Source organism: Dermacentor variabilis, chromosome 4 (genome assembly GCF_050947875.1).
Source record: "Dermacentor variabilis isolate Ectoservices chromosome 4, ASM5094787v1, whole genome shotgun sequence".
In the NCBI taxonomy this organism is placed as follows: Eukaryota; Metazoa; Arthropoda; class Arachnida; order Ixodida; family Ixodidae; genus Dermacentor; species Dermacentor variabilis.
Genome location: NC_134571.1, coordinates 121,529,858 through 121,556,045, shown reverse-complemented (window position 1 = coordinate 121,556,045; position 26,188 = coordinate 121,529,858). Strand labels below are relative to the sequence as shown.

The 26,188-nt window shown below is 43.9% G+C and overlaps 1 protein-coding gene and 1 long non-coding RNA gene across 2 annotated transcripts; both read right to left on the bottom strand.

Moving 5' to 3' along the window:
- Positions 1–427: 427 nt before the first annotated feature.
- On the bottom strand, positions 428–12,676 carry LOC142579690 (isatin hydrolase-like). The gene is made up of 3 exons (XM_075690156.1): positions 12,278–12,676; positions 3,175–3,439; positions 428–1,350 (listed from the first exon to the last, which is right to left on the bottom strand). The coding sequence occupies exons 1-3, from the start codon at positions 12,517–12,519 to the stop codon at positions 1,033–1,035; spliced, it is 825 nt and encodes a 274-aa protein (XP_075546271.1). The 5' UTR covers positions 12,520–12,676; the 3' UTR covers positions 428–1,032.
- Positions 12,677–15,429: 2,753 nt separating this feature from the next.
- On the bottom strand, positions 15,430–25,729 carry LOC142579689 (uncharacterized). The gene is made up of 3 exons (XR_012827433.1): positions 25,184–25,729; positions 22,827–22,869; positions 15,430–15,492 (listed from the first exon to the last, which is right to left on the bottom strand). It is a non-coding gene; the product is annotated as an uncharacterized LOC142579689 (long non-coding RNA).
- Between the last annotated feature and the right edge of the window lie 459 nt (positions 25,730–26,188).

Genomic DNA, 26,188 nt, shown 5'->3' with positions numbered 1-26,188 from the left:
GGGAAGGATGAAAAGGAGGGGAACAACGTCGATGACCTGAGAGGCACAGGTTGCTTTCTTGCCACATATTCCAAACCAGCCTCTTCGGAGGCGGAGTTAATGCGGGTTAATGCGAGCGTGGGCGTGGTATCGCGACGGAGTCGACGATGGTGATTTGCTGCGGGATGATCTCCAGATTCCCTAGTCGGCGCTCGCCTAGGGAAGACGACGGTATAAGAAGCGGAGACATTTCGAGAGTGAGGATAGCTAGCCATATGTGAACTTGGACGTTTAACTTGCTGCGGCATGAAGTGGGCTTCCGTAACTGGAGCCGCGTAGCTAAGTATAATAAACCTTTTTTTCTTCATTTTCTACAACCTGACGTAGTAGTCGATGGGCTTGATGGATTCCATGCCCTGAACGCCACCCTAGCCGCAACAACATCAACTTCAAAACTCTCAAAATATTTATTGCTCTCGTTTGCGGTAGAGTACATGAAAAACTGGAACAACTGCTCCATTATTACCATGGCAACATCATGTGTGTTATTTTTGTGACACATATTGTTGCGCATGAAGAAAACGAAGACCAGTGAACGTGCTTGCGGTCCCGAGTGGAAGAAGAAAGAAGAGAACGACGCTCAGTGGATAAACCAGCTGACCGCTCTTGCGCTCACCTTTGCGACTTAAAGTAAAGGGTCCCCTTCATCCGTAAGGGCTATAAACGGTCTCCTTCGCGCGTAACAAAGTGGTGGAGGTGCGGGGTAACGCTCACAACAACGGAACCATTACTACCGCAAGCACGTTCACTGGTCTTCGTTTTCTTCATGCGTAACAATATGTATCTTGCCTCTAGACAAAATCATGTGTCGAAGCCAACAGAACACCACGCCGTAAGTCAGTAGATGGTAGGCAAAAGACTGCGTCATCTTGTGATGTTGAATGACCAAGTTATCATAGGAACACCACTTGGCAACCTGCTTGATCTAACACTGAAGCAGATTTAGCGTAATCGAGTGGCCTGCATTCAGAGTACAAACAAGGTACACGCATGCTAGGGCGGCGCCAGAGCAACCACTCGTACGGGCGAACCGCTGGCTCCATCCAGTTTTAGTGGCAGCACGATGGCGTAAGCTCCTCTTGGCGGCAGCTTCTCCAGGCCTACGAGGTTCTCGAGGATGAAGATGTTTGCGGCTGAGACTGCCCGGTGCGCGGCATCTTCAGGAGCCGCGTCCACTGAAGGTGTATCCACACCGACGCCGTAAACACTCCGTTGCGTTGCCAGGTAGGAGGCCGCCTCCGGCTGCATGGCTGGGAAATGCTTGTCGCCGTTGGCGTCGATGCCCATATAGGCGGTGCGGTTTGGCCAGTGCTGCGCGACAGCAAACGTATACGTGCGTAAGAGCTCTGTTCGCGTCTCTTTAAGCTTTATGAAATCGTCAAAAAAACTTCGCGCATGCCCTTTTCTACAGCGAAGCTTTTAAGGGCTAGTTCCCCCAGAATCGTGTCCGTGTGTAGACACAGAATCCCAAAGATAGTGCAATGCCGGGCCGACCCGCGGTGGAGGTGAACCATTACCTGATAACGAGGCACACCGTGCTGGAGCAATTTTGTCCACCTGGGTTTTTTCAATATGCACTCAATGCACGGTACACTAGTGATTTTTGGAATTCCGCTCGCATCAGGATGGAACCCGCTTCCTCGAGCTCAGCAGCGCAGTGTCATAGCCACTGGCCCACTGTCGCGGCTGACCTCGTTACTTTACTATGTACATTGTTTGTCAACACAACGTTGGAACTTGTGCATTTACACACCATGCCTATTTTGCAATTTCGCTACGTTCCTCGAAGGGATGGAACCAACTTCTCATTGAACCTACAGCCTACAAAAATAATGAACCGTTTTGTAAAGCATTAGCTAATATTGTAAAAAAAACAGTAGCCATGTTCTTAACTGATCTTAACTGCTTTCTACGTTCTTTATGTTACGAAGACCGACAAGGACGGGTGCCCGTCCTCATGTTCTTCCTTGTAACCGCGTCACCTAAGCGCTATGTCCCCAATAACTGTATCAAACAAATTATGCCGGTAGACCTAGGTATAACGGTAACCAGGTGGTCGTGATGCCGTCATGGTCCTTCCACATCATAATTCTAGCTTCGTCATGTCGCTATTTTCGTGCCATCGTCGTTCACAATCTTTGAGGTTCATTTGTTGGCAACCAATTTTCGGCTTTCTATTTTTGGCTCACGACACCTTGAATATGAACTTGTTATTACAATGATATTAGTAAACAACCTGCACTTCGGAACTCAGGAGCTGCTGACGAGTGCATTTGAAGTGATGTTTAGTCCTCCAAATCTATCGATCCCTGACATGTTCCTTGGCGGCAATTTCACCAATAAACCTTGCCATCTTCATCACTTTGCTAGTTTATGTAGGCCTCCTCCAGTGATCTCCAGCCATGTGTCGGCTCTTCGTCAGCCAATTTTGTCGTATTCCAGCTAATTTTCTAACGTTATTACTCACTTTTTGTCACTTTCCGACGCTAATTTGGTCAATCTGCTCTAGACACATGTTCGTATACTCTAACAGACCTCCAAATCCTCGCATAACTGATCCACCTTCTTCATTAATCTCAATTGCAATGTTATCTCACATGCATTAGCTCTTTATTACATATTGCAGTACTGTTATCGTTAAAAGCTATACTTTAATTTCGCCGCTGCATTGCTCGTTCCTGGGACCATAGTTACCTTTCACGTTTTTTTCATATACTCCAAGTTTTGTCCACACTGGCAAGTTCTGACAAAATTGATTCAACGTATCGTTTTCTTTCCAGATATACAACAAAACATAGAGGACACATTCCTCACAATTCTAAAACAAATTTCTGATATTCTGCACATATTCTTCCAATTATGTGTACCCCTTTTGACTCCTCAGCTTAGACAATCGCACTGTTTCGCTATTACAGCGTTGTTTCGCTGCACCAAGAATCTGAATACCAAACGCAAATTCTAATCTCGTTGTTGGGCTACTAAGCATTACTTTCACGCATAGTAATCTCCAGAACGATCCTGTTCGCTTACGCATTCTTTTTACTTTATTTACCCGTAGTCGTTCAAAAAAGGGCAATGTCATCACTGAGCCGTAACAAGCGAAGACGTTCAGTAGTAAAATGCTCAAGATTTTACCTTAGACTGTCCGGTGTGAGCCACGAAGAGGCACCCGCTCGGAAGCTGACCATTCTTTTCCTCCCAGAGAAGTATGTCATCCACAGAAAGCATATATTCGGGGTTCTGCGCCACTTTCTCCCTGACGTCCACAACTGCCACTGGTAGGAACATCAACCTGTTCAGTGGTATCTGTGTCGCGTCCCACCCACCCTTGTGGAAGTGCACTGGTGAGTCCAGGTGGGTTCCGCCATGTATGGCTTCTTCCATTGTGTCTTCTTGGAACCTGGACCATTCAGAGGTGAGTTGGCGTAAATGAATGTTCCATAAATGAAATACACAAACGAAAGGCAAAATAATCCATTGATCTTTTAGATAAGGCACAAATAAAACGTCATCGTCTCACAAATACAGTTTCCTCAAATTAGGAATTGTCACTCCATCATCCATTGGCATGTATAATATGTAGATATGAAATCGTAAGCACGAATTCGTTACGTACACAAGGCGGAAAATAAGCCTGAGTTTCACTTATTGTTGATTAAGTGTTGCGCATTCTCAGTATACTTCATGGCCCCTATACCAGAAACGCTCTCAGTACTCATCTAGCAGATCATATCATGTAGCTAGGGCTCCGTGTTTTCAGAATTTATTTTTCTTGAAATTCGGAGGGTGCTTTTCGGAGTTTATATTTTGGTGGAAATTCGAAATTTATTGGAGTTCATTTCTCGTAAATCCCCAATTCTCCGAAATCCGGCGTTTAGTGTTGCATTATTCTCAACACTCCAGAATCTTAGATAAAGTGATACCTGAACATCAAAACATCAGAACGCACGAAGCGATTTTTAGTTGTCTGGAAGCGTTTAATGCACAAACACACATACACACAAGCACAAACACTTTAATACAAGACACCTACATTTGTGCGTATTACAACCTTAAAGCCTGTTGTAATAGACGCAAGCATACTTTACGAGGTTGCTGTCACTGATGGAATCGCGCTCCTTTCGATTTATGATTATCAGCTTTCAAAATTCCCTTTCAACGTTTGCGCTAGAAACAGGGTGAGCCAGAAGACAGCATGCAGCGAGAAAGCACTGAAAACTGGGCAGTGTGACGTCTCCAAAACTACAGGCGTTCACCAATGTTATTTATTTCATAGCTCTGACAGTTCGCAAAATAACTCATGAGCTGGCTCATGTCGTCAGATTCAAGAAACACTAACTTAAATATCGGCGCATAGCTTTCGAATGCCCGGGGTAGCTCAAGCTTCAGATTTGAATTCACAATTTGAACACTATCAATAGGATTCATTGGTGTACCGGAGTGCACCGCAAAGGTCCCTCTCTAGTGTCTGTTTCCACTTTTCAGGGACAACAACGTAGTATCCAGGAAGGTCGGCGACAGTAGTTGAGCGGTCATTTTTGTCAAGGAGATCCATCAGAGTTGCGATATTTAATGTGAAGTTCTCAGGTGAGTCATGCCATTGACTGAGGAGCACGTGCAAACAAACCCCCAGTATGGGGTAAACCTGGTGTACCAGGGTACTCTCTGCCTCGTACTCTATGCCTCAAGTTCCTTAATGACTGAGAGCACAGCACACGAATTTGTCTTAAGGACCCTCAGCTTAATCATCAAGTCGCGCACAACTTCACGCGCTGAAACAAGAGTCTTGAGCTTTTCACACTTCTTTCCTTTGGCATCGTCGCTTCTCATGCAAGACAAAATGGCATACCTGCAGTCCAGAACATCTTCTAGGGATTCATAAATAGAGAACCACCTAAACGGACACAGTCTTCAGCGACTTGATGGTGATGCCCATGGCCACGCAGGCAAAACCAAATTTACGGCGCAGCTCCAGCGACGACTTCAACAGGGCAGGGAAGTCCACAGTGAAATAGTGAACGACCATAAATAAGCTCGTCTTAATTCCATCCTCCAGAGCATTGTAAAGTAGGTGGCACGGATCTTTGAAATGAAGTGCCTTGAAATCGGGGCTAGAGAGTTGCAAGTCCTTGTATAGCTTCTGAATGTAGGAGAGAGAGAAAGAACGAAATTTATTTACAGAAAGGCAGAGATGTCGGCCTGAGCTATAACTTGCACTGTCCTGCTACTCTACACTGGGGAAAAGAGACGGGGAGGGAAAGGGCTGATGAATGATGATGATGGTATAAGAAAGAGATGCGTCTATACAAATTCACAGAGTTGTAGCATCTCTACAGCCGTGCGTCAAGCCCAGTGGCTTGGAGAACAGCTATAGCGGCACTTGTTATCAGGGCTGCGCTGTTTGCATTAGGCCAAGGACCAAACTCGTCTGATAGTGGCCTCGTATGGATCTTTGCAATGGAAGAGACCAGTTGCTGTCTTTCTTGCGCGTACGCGGGACACACGCAAAATATATGATAAAGTGTTTCTGGCACCTCCCAGTGTTCACAATTTGGGCTAGTGTCACTGCTACCTATCATATGTCTATAACAGTTGGTGAATGCGACACCAAGACGAACCATGCTCGTGTGGCTTCTTTTGACCTTGTGTAGCATACGAAATTTCATTTCTTGTTCCCTTTTATGTACTCGCTGGTGTCGTTGATCAGATTGGGTTCAGTGCTCCAACGTATGGTTGCGTATTACGCAACGAAGCAGGGCGTTTGTGTCTGTTCGTGAGAACGAAATGCGTACTTCAGAAGCATTATCCAAATGAGTTTTTCCTTCAGCGTCTGCCTATTTGTTTCCTATCACGCCACAGTGTGAAGGTATCCACTGAAAGGTGACATTGTGGCCATTTCTAGTTGCATGGTCGAGATGCTCTGCAATTTCTATAGCCATGGAATAATATGGGCCCCGTCTGAGGACACAGTCAATCGTTTGAAGAGCTGGCTTGCAATCGCGGGATATCGTCTATGCGTGAGGAGGCTCCTCGGAGAGAAATAGAAGTGCCTCCGGGATAGCAACAAGTTCTGCGGCAGTTGATGTTGATCCATGGTCTAGTTTGAACCGCCGAGCGATGAACATATGTGGAATGACGAAGACTGCACTGGAGGCATATGGTGTGACAGAGCCATCGGTATACACGTGTACAGTATCTCCGTAGTCTGGAGAAATATGCAATACGGTAAATTGCTTGAGCCCAATAGATGTAACGGATGACTGTTTAGTAATTTCTGCATGTAGGAAGCTGAATCGGAGCACAACACAGCTGCGTTGGCTGAGGCCTTTCAAACCTTCTGAAGAGCAGTTTGTACCTACATGCCAATTAATACTGCGTTACACTGCTGCAATACTTGCAAGTCTATCATGAAGGTCCTACGTCCAGGAAGCTCGTCGTCGCAGAAGGTTGCAAGCACCACCACTGCCAGAGCTCCGCGAAGTTCCGCCGACTCGTCGATGGTGATAGAAACGGGGTGGTCTTTCATCGAAGACCTTATTTTCCCAATGTCTTTCGCACTGACCTCATGTAGGTATTTCCGATATGGTTGATCACTACGTAGCTTCGTGCCTGCCGCCGGACACTTGCTTCAAAAGAGGCTACGAAGAAGCCCATCGCCCTGGTGCACAGAGTGCACGGCAAAACGGCTGCGGGATGTCATCCGCATTTTGTATATTAGATCGGGCCCGTGTGGTGCATTCATTCGGCGTGTTTTGGTGTGACGAGTTGCCTAAGAAATAGGAATAAAAAGACGATATGAACAAATTGGACTGCGACCATGTGAAGACACCTGGCATAGATGGAAGCATGCAAAATAAGCGGAGGCACCACCCGCCGTGGTTGCTCAGTGGCTATGGTGTTAGGCTACTGAGCACGAAGTCGCGGGATCGAATCCTGGCCACGGCGGCCGCATTTCGATGGAGGCGAAATGCGGAAACACCCGTGTACTTAGATTCAGGTGCACGTTAAGGAACCCCAGGTGGTCTGAATTTCCGGAGCCCTCCACTAAGGCGTGCCTCATAATCAGAAAGTGGTTTTGGCACGTAAAACCCCATAATTTCATTTTTTTAAGCGGAGACACCGTGTCAGGTTGTACGAACCATTCGCATACACTGTCACATAGCCGTAAATTCAGAGCACCAACAGTTAGAAAAGGACTCATGTGTGTCTAGACAACGTTACTAGACTAGCTCTAGTAACGTTGTGTCGAGACGGGGCTTCTTTCCCTGGACATGGAGTTGTCACTGTAAATTCTCCGCAATTCTCAAGGCTCCCTTGCCGTTGGGAATGCTGTCACACGACAAAACTTGCAAACAATGACTCCTTCAGATGACGTTAACTCTTCAAAATCACTAAACACCTTTGCTTAGTCGCTGGAAAGCTTTCATTTCGTTCCCATTTTGCTTGTCCATAGTTTCTGTTCCTTGCTGCAGAAGTGCGTCAAGTGAGCATGCCACGCTTTCCGCCAGCAGGCTTTCCGCGCTCGATTCGGTCCCTTGGCGCTCGAGTACCGCCAGGGGACCGTATATCAAGATGTCGTCTCGCGCGCCCGGGGGCGACAATTCCTTTGTTAAATGTGCGACAGCTGCGGTCTGCGAGGTACTGTTGACGTGAGGTGAGGTAAACTTTATATCTGTAAGACCAGTTATTATATCAGTGACCGCTTATAACATGCCCTTCATCGAAAGGCTTCCGATAAAGAACGGAAGAGGGTCATATTGGCCGTTTAAATCGGAGTTTATCGGATAAATACGAACTGTCAAAATTTTTACTCGTGAGTGGTTATCAGATTTTTTTCGGGTTTATCCGAAAACACGGAACCCTACATATAGCCAACGTCTTATATCCCTTTTGTTAGCTCTTTTTACCCATTTCCAAAACGTGCATTATAGGAAAAAGAGACGATCTTATTTTTCTAGCAGAATGTCCAGACTTCTTTTGAGAAAGGCGGTGACAGTAATGCCCATTAGGTGATCTGATTTTGAAACGAGCACAGCTGAGCACTTGCCCGTTTTAAAGCCAGAGACATGCATCGAGGCATGAAAAATGTGCCGACGTACACTTTAGTCCATCGCAGAAATTATGCGAAACGTTACGAAAACAGCAGTTTTGCTCAGCTGATAAACAACCGTACGCTCTCATGCGTGCGTCCATGCAAGCAAACCTTGATTCGGGCCTAGAGCGGAACTCAGCTTTGTACAGGACGCATTGTGCTTCAGTCGTCCATATATCATTGCATGTGCTATATACAGGTTTTCTGTCCGGGCAGCGGGTTTATGAGTATTATGTGCTGTGTTTTTGTGTTATTGGACTCGCGTACGAATAATGACACGGATATATCCGAGCACTTGTGTGCGGCTGCGTAGTCGTGCAAAGCGCACACGTGTCTCGCGCCCCGTTGTTTGATCACAGGTGGTGCGAGACGCGCACTGTAAAGGTTTAGCTCGACGCCATAGCATCATTCCCGTGCACTAGCATCGGGAGCGTCAGATACTGCATCACTCTCAGCTATAATAATATATTGCATTTGACCTAATGCACATCCTCAAAGCCTAACCATAGAATGCTGGAGGCCGTTCTTTATGAGACAGAGGTGAAGAAGCGTTCTCGTCTGACGGAAACTGGTGCCACCACGGTTATGGAATGGGGTGGATGACGACTGTGCTTTGTGAACCAGGTCTTATTCTAGGAAAGACCACTGACGCTCTGCGCTCTACCTGCGAAGTTTAATATTGATGGAAGAAGGCTGCTTATTTTACTGTTTTGCAGTATAGACTGTCATCGCCCGCTTAGGTTCTGCTACAATGCAATCCGCAAGCTGCGGGAAAGCGTTCTTCTCGGGAAATCTACGCCTCACATAGGTCGGCAGTGAATCTTTTCACTCGCTCAACCGAATCACTATATAATCTTATGTCAGCACCGCACAGTCAACATTGTGCCTAATGTTCCTTTCGTACCCATTGAAAAGAAGCGTCGAGTGTAATATACAAATTTCCTTATATTTCATCATTCAAATGAGCCTTCGCAAATAATAATAATATTTGGGGTTTTACGTGCCAAAACCACTTTCTGATTATGAGGCACGCCGTAGTGGAGGACTCCGGAAATTTTGACCACCTGGGGTTCTTTAACGTGCACCTAAATCTAAGCACACGGGTGTTTTCGCATTTTCGCCCCCATCGAAATGCGGCCGCCGTGGCCGGGATTCGATCCGCGACCTCGTGCTCAGCAGCCCAACACCATAGCCACTGAGCAACCACGGCGGGTTTCGCAGATAAGCATTCGCTGTTGAGGTAGAACTAAAACATGCTCCCGATAAACCATAACTGTTACGATGTTACTCACTGAATTGACTTGAATAACGAATATTCGAGACAAATTTATGGACACTTCGCCAGGATTATGCCACTGCTACTAGATCGCGCTGTGATAATTGAAAGCACATTTTTGTTGAGAAAGTTTTTCAATAATGTGTTGTAGTTTTACTTAGTACTCCAATGTCAGTTGGATTTACCGATCGATTTATTTATTTATTTATTTAATAATTGAATAATTGATTTGTTTCAAACAAACATGCCCCAAGATGGCTACGATATAGTCTAGCGGGAAAAGTCGGAATAATTTGGACCACGTGGTGTTATTAACGTGTAATGCGGGCAGCAATGTTTGCGGAACCCCGCGTTCGACTTCTGAACACAGATTCGCCAGACCTACGCGATAACTACTGAGAACCCTAAGTGAATGTACAGCTTTATGCCTTTAAGTATTATCCTACACTTCAAGTCGCAAACCCTTTAAAGAAGTCGCAGTCCGCCAAAAGAAGAGGCATCCATTGCGATAGAAAATTAGTGGACAGTTTTACGAAGTAAGGAGAGTAGTTTTATCGGCCGTTAAAACATGTCAACAGGGGCGTACAAACTAAATTATTGAGCATGGTGTGACGCACGCACAAGCAAACATATACATATCACACTCAATGACCCCGAAAAATCATTGTCAAAACGCTGGAGCGAGGAAGCGCGGCAGCAGTAGCGAGCGAATTGGCCTTCGTGCTGCATCTTGCATCAACGCGAACTAAGCCGCGGAAACAGAGAGCACAGCATGCTGCAGACTTTCGCAGTCGCAGATGGCTTTCAATATAGAGCGGCCCAGGTGGGCGCGCGCGGCCACCCGGGCAGCTAGTAGTAGAACGCTTCCCCCCTTTCTACCCTCCTCCCGGAGCCTAGCGCGCTGCGGAAGACGGTGCGCTTCCTCCCCCGCTTCCCTCCTTTTCGTGCGAGAGAGTGAGCCCGGGTCATCAAATTTGCCGGATTCAGAATAAAGTTGTTTCCATCCATACCCTCGCACGCTTTCGCTCGCACATACGGCATACGGCGTACGGCATACGGCTCACGGCGATGATCTTATTGCCCCTGGGCTTTATAGAGAACGTCACGCCACAGGCGACGCCGATGGCAGAGATTTGCCTGGAGTGTCCAATAATTGCTATCGCAATAAAATGGAACTATGATCACCCGTCATCTGACCATAACGGACAGAACATAAACACGAAAGTTTAATTTCAAAGCGTTGGTGTACTGAAAAACACCAAAACTCGATTGAATATTCCGTCCTGCCCACTTCCACTGCCCCCTCGCAAAAAAAATATATTTAATCAAATTATTTGCGTTCATGCGAAGCGGTAATTGGTCTGTTGTTGCCTACTTCTTGTCTTTATTAAGAGGAAGCTTTAGCTCAGGTGCTCTTATCTAAATACACGTAAAAGGTGAATTGGTTTTTCTCGCCAACAACTGCGCCAAATTTGACCAGGTTTGTTGCATATGAAAGAAAATGCTGAAATCCAGTGAGTGTGTGTTTTGAATTTTTGATTTAGGCCGCCAATATTTTTATTAAAAATTTGCAAAAATCACAAATTTTCAGAAAACGATACTATCAAGTTTACAAATAATAATAATAATAATAATAATAATAATAATAATAATAATAATAATAATAATAATAATAATAATAATAATAATAATAATAATAATAGTAATAATAATAACAATCCTCATCATCATACCTTCATTCATAAAAACAAGTGGTGCAAAGTGCCAAGGCATTAGGGAAAAAGTTGCTAAAAAAGCAACTTGACTGGTCCTAAATATCAGAAGGTCCAAAAGGCAGCAGACAGCCAGAAGCGATAAAGAAAGAGAAAAAAAAAGAAAAATTCTATAACTCAGCAAGGAAAAAATGGTATCACAATTCCATGAATTGCATATACCAGTACATCTAAGGCGTACAAAATTAATATCTTACACGTGAATTTTTCAAAAAAATATAATATGTACATACAGCTTTTGGAGAAGCCTTTTACAGGTAATTCACGTAAGACACACCAAATTGACACACATTGACAAATCAAATTTATTCGCTTTGAATGATTTAATGGATGTCCATTACAGAGCTGTGATATCTGTTCTTGATTCAGAGCAATTAATTTGTTAACATCCTGCTTCTATTTATTCAGACTTTCGAATTTCTGAAAATTTGTTAAACAAAATTCCGACCCTTAATAGAATTTCCGCTTCCGAGCGCCCCTAAAATTTAACTTTGTAACATGTTTAAATTGAAAAAAATGTAACAAATTTCATTAAAACTGGTCCAGGGGTTATCTCAGAAAAACTTTTCTGCGTTTTAGATGTATTTGAGAGGGCCACATTGGAGTTGCGCCCGAGATAAAGCACCCTCCTAAGAACTCATCATTTTCCACTGTGGTCAAATACCGGAATGCAGGTTCAGACCATCGTAGTCTAAACAGTTACTGCACCCGTCAAACAACGCGTACAGCAGCTGCGCAAATTGCCTGAGAAATTTAAAAAAAAATTAAAGATATTGTTACAAAAAGAAGAAACATCTAAGCAGTGAAGTTTCCTGATATGTAGACGTTCATCTCTGTCTTAACGTTATAAACATTCTTCATCGACATAGTTCATCGACATACTTAATCGACATCGAAAACAGAAAACTCGCCCTCATTCATGGCTTCCTCTTCCACCTTAAAATGGTGTTATTAACCACGCTAAATAATCTTTTTATGCTCTCTTTTCCTAGTAAACTTTCGCATCAGAACTAGCTTATGCTACACCTGTTCTTTTTTCTTCGTTCGGCTTCGTCGCTTGCATAGCGCCATCGCAAAGTGAACAATGCATCTGCCTACCATCCAGAACTGGTTGCGTTGTAGATGGTCACGTTGAGCTTGTAGTACCCGTTGTCGTCCCAATATATCGTCCGCTCGTTGAAGCTGTGTGACAGATCCAGGACATCGTAGCTTTCGCACCATTGCGCAGGGACGAGTCCTCGAAGAATATCTCCGTGGACCAGGTTTAGCAGCTCCAAGGAAGCCAAAAGGATCCACGTCACATCACGCACCTGAACATTTAGAGCGATAGTTCGCGTCATTGTTAAACAAATTCAAGTTGAGCAACCTCTCGGTTGAAGGAAACCCAAGACGAATGCGAAGTGAATCGTGATGGACTGCCCTAGCTGTCCCAACATATTTCCTTCTTCTTTTTCAACAGCTGCCTCACGCGTTTCCTTATCTCCCACTCTCTGGTCAGGCGTCACCTAAACAAGCGGTGAGCTAAGATGTAGCACCACTTGTAAACGATAAAATTCGAGCGTCCCAAGAATTCTGCGGATGGCACGAGTCTCATGCGGTCTAGATAAGGACGGCCTTGTCTATTGCGGGCAACAAACTCACCGCCTCGGGTGTTTTCGTCTTTGAGATACAGGGGAAGGAGTTCTGTAAGTGCGCACCTAGTTGATATGCCTATTTGTTCTGCTACTGAAGTTCTGATTTGCTGGACTGGGGCGTGCACGTGGGGACAAGCGTCACCAGTCAATGAGCACTTACGCAGCAGAAGAAACGGACACGTCCACTAGGTGGACACGATGTTAACTAGAAGTATTAGTCCGCAGAACTGATGTGAATAAATGCTGATTAAGTGCTAATTACATATAAGTACACAGCAAATATTGTTGGTCCCTGTGTTAACTAGAAGTACTAGTCCGCAGAACTCATAAGAATAAATGATGATCAAATGCTTATTGAGTATAAGTAGACACTCAGTAATGCTGAACCTGCGCAAGATATGGGGGAACGGCAAAGGTGGATGTAGTCAACGTGCATTTTTTAAGCGACATCGCACTTGCTGAATTGAAACATCGTCTAATTAAGTGTTGAAGTGTTTATGCTAATAATTTGCACGTTACTGGTGAGATACGCTGTGCGCCGGTGCCATGTTCGGTGCTGCGTTAGAAAGGTGTGCAGCGGCCTGTGAGGACTGAAGTAGGTGGAACCTTGGATCTTCCAAATCGTGAAATTTCCTTGCAACCACATGATCACTATGACCCTATATATGTGCTGTCGTTTATTGTGTCCGAATTTAAAGTATCTAGTTCCAGTTCCTTCTTCACGAACGCAGTAAAGCACTGTGCGATCGGTTCAAAATGTCTTTATAAAGACCACTGACAATACTTTAATGCCAAGCATTCTTTGCCTCCTTCCAGGCGGGCAAGCCGGCAGGCATGTAAGTAGGTAGGTATTTCTTTTTTCGCTTTCTGTTGAACATCTGAAAATAATAGGCATAAACTCCACTGGAGTTGCCTAAGTATGCGTAAGCATTGTGCCTGTTGCTCATTTCCACGCTACGACGCGTCGTACGTTTATTCGGATTGATAAAGCAGTAGACGGTTCAATAAATGTGTGCTTTATTGGCCTTGTAATCTGTTTTAGCTCTTGATCCGACCAGCGTAATCCCTTATCAATCTTTATCGGTCGTTATAACCTTATCGAACTCGATCCACCCCTTATCAACACTTATCAACCCTCATAGGTCCTTCCCAACCTTATCGGATTTGATCCGACCGTTATCAGCCCTTATCGGTCCTTACCAACCTTATCAAATTTCCTCCGACCATTATAAGCCCTTCTCGTTCTTTAGCACCTTATCCATCATCGTCGAACGATTATAAACCGCGATCAGACCCACATAACACCTTATCACTCCGTATCATACTTATCTACCTTTGACTGCTTATCTGTCTGTGTTACGCTACAACGTAGAGACAGTAGAAGCACCCTGTATTTTGTTTAAAAGTGCATATTTATGTACATATGATTTGTATACCATACTTTGCCGTTGTAATTGTCAATACTAATTAGCATGGATCCATACTTGCCTGTAGCTAGGGATCCAAATCTTTTATTCAATATTTTCTGCGTACCCCTTCTCTAGATATCCCCACGCAACCGCCGTGGTTGCTTTGTGGCTATGGTGTTGGGCTACTAAGCACGAGGTCACGGGATCGAGTACTGGCCACGGCGGCCGCATTTCGATGGGAGCGAAATGCGAAAACACCCGTGTACTTAGATTTAGGTGCACGCTAAAGAATTCCAGGGGGTCCAAATTTTTGTAGTCCCCCACTACGGCGTGCCTCTTAATCACAAAGTGGTTTTGGCACATAAAACCCCATAATGTTTATATATATCCCCACGTGGAGTGGGGGGCATTAATGTCTCCTTCTATAACTATATATTTATGCACCAGACCAAAAGGAAGGGACTTATGGAACGACTCGCAAGAATTAGGCCTTACGCTCGTCACGGACTCCGGCATTCCAACCAGAGTAGGCAAGGCGCTAGACAGGGACGCAACCTAAGACCTTACCTTTTACCAAGAATATTGAAAGGGCGTCATGGCGCAACACACTGGGAGATGGAACGACTAGCCAAGACCCCAAAACGGGACGACATATAGTACGCAAACTTGGAATGAATTACCACAATCTACACGGGGAAAAGAAGACGATAACGAAAGAAATTTGTGACAAGCTCCTAGTACCATATATACACAAGAACATGCGTCCAGGTTACAACGAGGACAGACGTACGAGTAGAGCAGAGAAAATTATCCGAAACTATGGGTCAGACGGCAGAGCAGCCTACGTAGACGCGGCTGAATACCCACACAGAAACAGCTACGCGGCTGTAGTCGTAGATCACACCCAAAAACCCCTTACAAGCGTGTCAGTTAATACCAAACTTTTCGAGACAGCAGAGGAGGTAACCATTGCACTAGAATTGGTCGCCATGCATGCTCAATACATCATTAGGGATTCTCAGTCGTCAGTTGAAAATTATGCAAAAGGTAGGATCTCTTTTGAGGCGTAGCACATCATCAGAGTCAACAAAGCAAACTTCTCCAACGCAGAGAAGAACGGCAGGCAATTGCTCTTGTTCCCAGCGCATACGACTCCAGGTATTACCGCAATCAACCCCAACGAGGTAGCACACCGTGAAGCTCAAGGCCTTACTCGCTGAGCTGAGCAAAGAGTGATTCCCATCGGTCAGGAGAATGCGGAGATGGAGATCTGGAGAGAAAAAAAAACAGATTAACAAGATGTAGCGATATTACCAAATTCTGTCAAAATCGTAGGCGAGTATTACCACCGCCTCACATTAAACTGAACAGAGCTGAGTCCGTAACTTCTAGGCGATTACAAACAGAAACTTATACTAGTCCAGTGCAACTAAATAATATATAAGAGAGCGATATATGCAAGCTATGCAAGTGTGCTAGAGCCACCCTTCAACACATGTTGTGAGGAGGTAAAATATATCAAGATAAAATGGCATTCTCCCTGCAAAATCTACGGGCACTGTGGTCGGCCGCACTGCTCAGCTCAGAACTCTAAGACCAACTTTGGGCCGTCCAGCGAGCCATGGAGGCCGTTCGGGAGCAGCAGCGCCCAGTGGCCATCTGGGCGATACCAGGCCCGGGCTTCCCAATCGCCGGCTTCAAAATAAACTTATATATATATATATATATATATACACCGGGGGTTTATTCAAAGTTCAGCACGCAGGACCCGACGTAACATACGCAGAAAGAGACGACGAACTTTTTGGAAGACATATTTACTTAACGATTTCGGCTGGTGGACCAGCCTTCGTCAGAGTACTCTGTCATCTGACGAAGGCTGGTCCACCAGCCGAAAACGTTAAGTAAGTAAGTCTTCCAATAAGTTCGTCGTCTCTTTCCTGCGTATATATATATATATATATATATATATATATATATATATATATATATATATATATATATATGGTGGTTGGTTTCAAACCCTGTTCCCCTCACACAGAAGCCATTTTCTAGCTGCTGATGAAGTTAGAAGTTACGGGACCTCTCTGCCCATTTCTCATCGTACTGTGACGCTGTGGCACGTCTGCACAAAGTCAGGCACGTCGTGTTTTGTGATTGAGCACCTTGTAATGCTCAATAAAAGTTCAACTTTCTCTACGAGGTCTGCCATTGTGACTGACTGACACACTCATCACTGAAATCTGCAGCGCGTTCCTTGTCATAGTGTTCAATTTCGCCTTGCTGGCTCATGAAAATTTCGCGTACCCCGATTCCCATGGACATTTCGTGTTCTACATCATTTCTTTTCCTTACAAATTCGCTGATTGCGCACAATTTTCATGATTTAAAAGAAGCTTGCCATCGCGTCTCACTAGCTTATATCATGATTATTTCGTCCCAAGAACAAGCACCGAATGGAGCCACCTTCCCTGCTGCCATTGCAGATAAAACCGCATATTTTTATTTCAGGTGCAGAATGAGCCAGGATCGCCTTGAAAAATTTCTTGTAACGCTTTGTGTTATTTTACTGCACACGTTTGTAACCATGCCACTCATTTCTGTAGTGCCGTCGGGCCCCGAAAGTATTGATAATATTTTAATTGAATAATTGATTAGTTACACTATTTACTATTGTCGTTTAACATCTGATACTTCTCAACGGTTATCACAACATTTTTGTTTCACATCTTTTATTATTTTATTTTTATTTCTTTATATAAAAAAACGATAGCTTGTTTGAGCTTGTCCTCGTTGCGTTCATCGTGTGCATACTAGAAGAAATATATGTACAATTAGGTTTGGGGAATTTGCTAGTCCGTAAGCAACAAAATGCCCACCACCCCAGCAGGGGAGGGCTTTTGAATATATTTCCCCCCGCTTCAAGCATTGAGCTAAACCCCTGCGCTAAGTCCCTTCCCAGGATGCATTACTCCTTCGGAAATCCGTCCTTTCGCTCTAAAGAAGTGCATTCGTGACGCATGCGACAAAGCGCTGTGAAGTTTTTAGATTGCATATGCGATCGGGACCAATACCTGACGTCCACAAGCACATATAAACAGATCGAAATTCAAACTGTTCAAGTAACAGAGGTACAAAAGTTACATCATTACCAACTCCTACCGCGAATACCCCGCCTGAGTGTACGTCTCAGTGCTATACAAATAACACTTAGGAGCAAGAACTATGCACTAACCTTTGTTGTTATTTCTCCTGCAGAGGTCGAAATGCAGTGGCAGTTACAAAAACGATAAATCTGCGTGAGGAGTTCATTGCACCTCATTGTGTAAATACAACTCGCCATGGAACCTGCGTGCACTCATCCGTGTTGAACAAACCAGGTGCGTTCCCAACGACCCACCAAAAGTGCAAGCACGTGCAGGTGTAGCGCACGTAACGTGACTGCCAAGCTGTATTTTTTCACGAGGCCTGAGAAAGGACGCGGACGCCCTTTTCTCCATTACGGCCATCAGTCTACGCGACTTTTGACAACTATATACACTACAATCAAAGGCTATCGGAACCACTTAGCCGTATAAACATTCCTAAGCGGATCTACGTTGCGACCGAAAACCTACTCCCAGCATGTTTATTTGGTTGCTATCTTTACGGACTGGCAGTACCGTATATGCCGACCCTCTTCATCATAAGATGAAGTGGAGACTGTTGGCGGAGAGCTTGTAGCATCGTCGGTGATGTCACGCATGACGTCCTTATTTTCGTTAGCGCAACGAAACCTCCCGGTCTCCCGGCTTTTCAGCTTCACCGATTTTTACCGTAACCATAAGCGATATGACCTGTGTCACATCACTTGGACCTGCAATGTGAGAGCACTTTTCACTACATCTGAGGAAACTAGGTGATAAAATAGGTGTCCCAATGCTTGAACATCGCCTTATGACTCCAGCAAAGCCGTAATCCTATGGCAGTGACAGGTCGTAGAATGTGACACATGATTTGTGGAAGTCACCACGGACGCTCCAAGGACAGCCATCTCAGTGCACCTCCGAAAACTCCAGTCGAATTAGTCTTGCGTGGAGTTTTACCCCAACGCAAAAAAGTCACATGCAAATGTGTCTTACGTAGCATTTGGCTCATCATTCTCGGAATCCAGCGTTCTCCACCTATAACAACCTTCCTTATTCTATCTTTGCTTCATATATAATCTGTATTCGTAGCAGACATCACTATAGCCATTGTTACAGTGTTAATACATGAACATTTTAAGCACTCAGGCAGCTAGTGCCGTTTTGCAGCCATGTTATATATGCCCTTCGTAAGACGTTCCGCCATTGACTACTAATTGCAACTTCTTGGCGCTTTCTGGCCATCCACACCTGGCTTGGCGCCACAAATTCCCTTATATCATCACCATCATCATCTAATTGACATAACATTTCTGCACCAAACATCTTAGACAAAGGCCTGGACCTTGCTGCGATTGCTAATATCACTGGAAAAAGTTATTTCCAAACTATCCTTGGTTAAATGTAGCTTTTAATGAGAGTACTCATTATCAAAAATAAATGAAGAAAAAGGCGCGCGGATAGAGAGTTCGTGCAAGTGGGAGTAGACTCGCTTTTCTTCTGCAGAAACTTTCGCGATTAGAAAACCGTTGCTGTCCAACATAAACCAATTTGCTCATAAACGTAGCTGTCTCCATTTCAGTCTGCCCTAGCGCACTCCTCGCATCTGGTATCCAATCATTTGTTAAAGGTTGCTTCCCGTACCACTTTGCCTATCCCTTCGCCTTGAAAAAGAAAAGTCCACTTGTCGAAACGTTGACTCCCGCTTTCACCTTGTTCTCGTTTTGTCATCTTGTCACCTTGCCCTCTTTTCCCTCGCCTGTCCCTTGCCACGTAAACAAGCAATCGTGATGGTTCACAATTATAAGAGCAGTTCTCACTACATTCACTCAAACGTTATCGCCACAAGTGGCAAATATAATTGCTGTTCTGTTCTTCATCGGTGTATTAACGGCAACAGCTATGTGTGCAAGGCCACGTGTAGGTCGTTTCATGTCATCTGAAGAACCTAACGAGCTATTAACTTCACTAAGCCCATGCGAAAGCTCTCGACGGCAGGTGCTCCGTTCATGTATTTCTTCACATTTTGACCTCTTTCTCTCCGCAGTCGAGATCCAGTAGCACAAATGTTGCAGCTGTGAATCATATGTACTTATTCGCAGGTCAGTGCACTCGTGAAAACATGCCATGTACGCAACGCAGGTTTTCTGATTCATTTCGTCATGGTGCCCAGTACCTAAACTAATGGTATCAAGTATGAACTGAATTTGGCTGGTATGAAGTGGTTTTTTTTTCTTTTTTTTTCTGCCAGTTCGATGGCTGCTGAAAAGCTAGCAGGGGAGCAATGGCCTGATGTAAAGAGAACTGTGCCAAAAAATATATTTTTGTTTACTTTCTCTTTCCAACCAATGAAGCGCTAATGTAGCACGCATGTGCGCACACACTAACATATATACACACACGAATACACATCGAGTTGTGCATGCACAGCCGCAATAAAGTGTACGAAGCCATTACCCTTCGTAAAGCACGACTTTCACGCCCCAGAGGATTTCTCAATCGGAAAGGCAAGAAGGAATCTTTTCAAGGTGAGAAGTTCGTCTTTTTAGAAGCATAGGTGTAGGAGTATTGTTGCGAGTATTCGAATGTCATGTTGGCGCACAGCCGGTATAGCTAGGAGTACTTGACGATGAGAAATCCTGTAAACCGGCGTGAAAACCACACAATTTCAGTCATAGAAATCTGATTAAAAGCGCAACTATCTACGCTACTTCACTACTGCACTGGCAGAGTGCAGACAAACAGATTGAGTATGCCATGTATTGCCGGAAAATAGGTTCAATTATTGTAAAAACTAAATTCTTGGCAGCACATTTATGTCACAAAAGCCGTCGTCACATCCAGTTCATGGTATCCTAGAAAAAAATTTCTAAAATGTACAATGTTTTATATCTACTTTAACAAGAATCTTGCTAAATCACTGAAAAAGATATTTTTTTTTTCTAAGTGGAAAGCCACTCCTAAGCATTATTGAAGAAATGGCTCACTTCATAATTACTGAATGGTTCGACTGTCAAGTATCGTCACTTAGATGCTACAGCATACTCTGATACTCTAACTCAGTTATGTTCTTTAGTCCTATAAATTCATATGCCATATAATTTCTCAATACATATAATTTCTCATTACAAATGCCGTATCAATCTATATAAGCATTCCTTCTTTCCAAAAACTGTACATGATCGGAATAAACTGCCGCCTGAAATTGTCGCAGCAACGCCATCTGTTTCTGAAAGTTTCTTAGCGAAACATTTGTTGATTTAGTTCAAAAATCTGTTTTGCTTCAGACAGAATAGGAAATTAACCTTGCCTGCCCACGGCTTTCTGCCTTAATCGCTGTTTTTTTTTCAATAAATGGTATTATTATAATTATTATTATTATTATTATTATTATTTATTAGATGTATCCTTTTGAACCATCAATCATCTGTATTTGAACATACGTATAATATTCGTTCCCCCTACTCTAATCTACTCTTATGCCCAACATTGGGTGCTGTAGGTATGTAAGTAAACAAAATAAATAAAATGGAAACTGTATTCATGTAAATTTCAGCCAAAGTTCTTCAGACATTAACGCATTCTGATTTTTGAGAAGAAATTCCTCGCTGAAGGCGCCCTTTTTCGAAAGTGACCAGCAATATATGTTTGACACTGGTCTGCTAATTGTTATTTTACCTGACACTATTTATTTTGCATCCTACTGCTTTAGAAGCTTCTACGTTCTTTGCTGAAACTACTCTGTACAGTGCAACTAACAATATTTCCATCATCAAATGCTGTGTATCATGGGATGGAGCAAAGATGAGCCTCCCGCCCTTTTTCCCACTTGGTGTTAATGATTTATTGTGTCTAATTTGGTTATTACAGGGCAAGGGGAAATTCTATAAGGGAGGGGCCAAGCACAGCTGGAGAGCGAAGCCACAAAGTTTACCAGGCTACTGGGATAGGCTCTATGCTTCCAGAGGCACGCAGAAGCACAACCAAAGCTTAACTTTGATGACAAGCTATATTTTGTTTAAAATAGCTTTGACCGCATACGTCGTGAATTTTTTGTGCGCTATTGCCAACGTGCAAACATATTTATTTATTTATTTATTTATTTATTTATTGGTACCTCAAATACCCCATTTGGGGTTTTACATGAGGGGTGGGCATATTTACATAATATTTTCAATAAATGCCTTGAACGATGAATGACTGGAGTGGTGCACCGCTTCAGAAGGTAGATGATTCCAGTCTTTCGCTGTTTGAATGAAGAAAGAGTTAAGATGAGCGGAGGTGCGAGCTGGAGGGGGATAAACAGCCTTTGAATGGCCATGACGGGATGAAGTGCGATGCGCAGGTGTGATGTCGGTCTGATGAAGTAGTGAGTGATAAAATTTGTAAAAGAGGCACAGTCTTGCTGTTTTGCGGCGCTGCTCGAGGGTTGGAAGTTTCAGAGATGATTTAAGTTTAGTAACGCTAGTGTGGTAAGAGTAGTCAGAATGAATGAACCTTGCTGCACGATTCTGTATGGATTCTAGTGCTGTTGCCAGGTTAGATTGGTGTGGGTCCCATACTGAGCATGCGTATTCTAGTTTGGGTCGAACGATTGTTAAGTATGCGAGTAGTTTTACTGAGTGCGGGACAAGACGTAGATTACGGCGCAGGTAGCTTAGTACACGATTGGCATCATTGCTAATGTTGCAAATGTGTGAGGACCAACTGAGGTTATTGGACAAGTTAACGCCTAGGTATGTATATGAAGTCACAGCACATATTTCCGAACCGGCGATAGTGTAATTAGTTGACATAAATGATTGGCGACGATGGAAAGTAAGTAGTGATGTTTTTTTGACGTTGAGGGACATTAGCCAATTGTTACACCAAGTTTCAATGACGTTAAGGTCGGACTGGAGGGCGCGAGAATCAGCGTCGTTAGTAATACGACGATAGATTACACAGTCATCGGCAAATAAACGAATTTTGGAAGAACAGCCTATAGGTAAGTCGTTAATGTATATTAAGAAGAGTAGTGGTCCCAGGACTGTGCCTTGTGGCACGCCAGAGATAACGGGTGATAAGGTAGACGAGCATTGGTTAGCGTAAACGAACTGTTGACGGTTAGTGAGAAAGTTGCGCATCCATTGGAGAACACGAGGGTTAAGATTAAGACATGATAGTTTTAGAAAGAGCCGTTCATGAGGAACCTTGTCGAAAGCTTTTTGGAAATCTAGGAAGAGGGTGTCTATGGGTATGTTTTGATCAAGATGCGAGCTGATGTCATTAACGAATAGGGCTAGTTGAGTCTCGCAGGACATGCCTTTCTGAAAACCGTGTTGATTTGGATTAAAGAAATTAGCGGATGTTAGGAAGTTTACAATATGAGAACAAATTATATGCTCCATTAGTTTAGAACAAACACTGATGAGGGAAATTGGACGGTAATTGTGGCACGATGATGATGATCCTTTTTTTGGTACTGGAATTATCTTACCTATTTTCCAGTCTTGCGGCACCACTCCAGATGATAATGATTGCTGAAAGATATGACACAAAAATACACTAGAGATGTGCGCGGTGTTCTTAAGCATTTTGGAATTGATGCCGTCGATGCCGGCTGAGGATGTTAATTTGAGGGACTCAATTAGCTTGGTGATACCATGTGCTTCGATTGTTATGTCAGGCATCGTTGGGTTGTTGAGGTAAGGACAGTCTGGGAGGTCAGTGTTAGGTTCAGAAGTGAACACGGAAGAGAAGACAGAGTTTAGTACTTCAGATACTTTATGGTCTGGAACACGGTTATTATCGTTATCATATAATAGTAATGTTTACGGTTATTTGGGTTAATGTGTTTCCAGAATTGTTTGGGATTGTTTTGCAGCATGTTAGGGAGTGTAGTTGAGTAGAAGGTTCGTTTAGCTGTTGCGGCTAAGGAATCAAATTCCTTTTCAGTGACGTAATATTTTTCCCAGGCCGGAGCGGTATTGGAACGCTTGGCTTTACGAAACAATCTTTTCTTTTTATTGTTTAGTCGTTTTAATGTGTTGTTGAACCATGGGGACGAAGGTCGCTCTGTTAAAATGATGGTTGGTATGTAAGTCGTAGTGAGTTCGATCATTTTATTTTTAAAAAGCGTCCAGTTGGCGTCTACTGTGCGCTTCGGGAAATCTATAATGAACCAGTTGTAAAACTCGGTTAGTGCATTGTTGATGCTGATGTAATCACCTTTATCGTAGAGTGTTATTTTCTTTTTTGATTTTTTGCAATGAGGTAGCTGCCAGGATAATTCTGCATGTAGTACCGAGTGATCACTTAGTTCTGGTAGATGTGTTATAGAAGAAACACTGTCGGGATGGGATGTTAAGATAAGGTCGAGTATGTTAGAGCACTGTTCGTTTTTCCGCGTTGGGGTAGACACTAGCTGCGTCAAACCAAAGGTGAGGCATGTGTTAAGAAAATTACATTCAAGGTTATTTTTAGACAGTGTTATGGCTGGTTCGGACCATGTTATATCAGGAAAGTTAAAGTCACCTAAGAGGAGTAGTTGCGCATGATTAAATGACTTCGTAACAGTTTGCAGTGCCTCGTGGAAGTGAATAGTGAAGGAAGCATCTGCATCGGGGGGTCGATAGCATACACCGATAATAGTTTGTAGGTATGAAGAACTGCACAATACGAATAAGATTTCTAGAGGTGAAGTGATATTGATAATGGAGCAACAAAGGCTGCGATGGGCAGAACACCTCCTCCGCGTTTGCCTACACGATCCCGCCTAAATATGTCAAAATCAGGAAGGAAAGAATTAAGCTCTGTGTTATCGACGGTAGAATTCAGCCACGTTTCTGTTAGTACAAGAAGCTTACAATCAGCAGAATCGATAAGGCTACAGAGTGCTTCGCGTTTGGGCAATAAGCTTCTAATGTTAGTATAAACGAATGATACAGGGATGCTATATGGTTTTGCGATAGTGCGTGATGGTAGCTATGAAGTTGATATAACTCTGTTTGTAGTGTTATCATACTTGTAACTTCTGTTATCCACGATTAGTTTGTCGTACCGGAGTTTGAAAGGTTTCTGTTGCGACTTGCCGAATTCGATTAGTTGTTTACGTGCATGCCGAGTGTTAGCTGAGTAGTCTTCCGATATGCTGTAGCTGGACCCTCTAAGTTGTTTAGCATTTGAAAGAATGTGTTGTTTTACTTTGAAATGAGCTAATTTGATAATTATGGGTCTGTTTCTATTAGAGCTGTATCTGCCAATTCTATGAGCGCGCTCAATATCGAAGGGATCCAACTTGATATTAAGGTTAGAAGCACAAAGTTCCACAATTTTCTTCTCCGATTCTTGCCACGTTTCACGCTCAGTATCAGATACCCCAAAAAACACAAGGTTAGAACGACGAGCTCTATCTTCTGAATCGTTTAGTCTTGATGAAATGTCGGAAATGGCTTTAGTGTTTGTATCGACCACTGTCCTGATGCAATTAACTTCGGTTTTTAGTGCAGTTATGGCGGAAACATCACCTTCAATTTTTGTTAGTCGCCTTTTAATGTCGTCAAAAATTTTGTCGTTCTGAGATAGTTTATTTCGAATTGATTTCATTTCACTTAGAAGAGATGCCTGACCTGAGTTTATTTCCTCCAATGCAGCCATTATGTCACAGGATGCCTGCGTTGAAGTGGAACGGGTGTTAGGGCCGGGATTTAATTCTATGTCGCCAGAGAGAGCAAGAAGTTGTAAGATGACAGACGTGCAGTCGCGAAGAATGGTAATGCAGCAGCCTGGGCTTGGCAGCACTAGCAAAGCGGCATAGCGGGAACGACGCGCATAAATAGCGTAATTGGTTGTTACCTGTAATGCGAAAAGGCGTCCGGCGTCAGTGAACCGCATTGTCGGAGTGCTGCCAAGCCCACTGATGAGAGCGAGGGGGTGACGTGTTTTATGCGTGAAGGTTGATGTCTGTTTCGATGCGTCGGCTGAGGCAAAGTTGTATGAAGACGATAGATGCTATGAATTTCCGTTCAGGGGCGGTGCGGCGCAGTAGTCAACGGCGCTTGCATCGTTTTCGGAGCACTGGAGGGTAGACGAGGTTGGCCCGTCTGTAACACCAGCGCGCTGAGGGTAGGGCGAGCCTACACCACGCACGAAGGCATACAGCTGACTGTAGACGTGAGGCGGCGCTGAGCGTCGGTCGGCATTGGCATTCCCGGGCAGACGATAGAGGATGCTCCGCCAGGTAAGTGTATCCCGCAAGCCAACACACCGTAAGCCGGGCGTGCCCGCAGGCCCCGTGGCGGCACCAGGAGAACAGCAGGTGCCAACGGTGAAGCAGAAGCCTGTGAGCACCTGTAATGCGAAAAGGCGTCCGGCGTCAGTGAACCGCATTGTCGGAGTGCTGCCAAGCCATAGTTAGCGTCCATAGTTAGCGGCATTCGTTTGACTTAAGAACAACCGCGCAGAAAGCTTAGCCTCATATTTACTTTATTTGCAAATCTAAAAGAAAGTATTACATTTTATTTTTTATCGTTACTCCAATTTACGCAGAAACTAAGAGCGATGACCATAATTCATCAAGTTCTTTCGCGCGAAGTTTAGTTTTTACCTCTTTTCCTAAACGCATGTAAAAGAGCGTAATGCGATCAATGGGGCAACTCAACAGTTCCAAATTTTTGCCGGGGCTTGAACAAAACAAATTTTCCATCACTTCGATTCTTCCCTTTTTTTACCGCTTTTGTCAGATGTTTCAAAATTTTAACAACTCGGAGCAGCGGCAGTTGGATTCAGCAACGAAAATAGGCATCGCTGTTGTGTGAAGTGCATTTCTTAGTTGCCCTAAAACGAAGAATGTTGCCATAG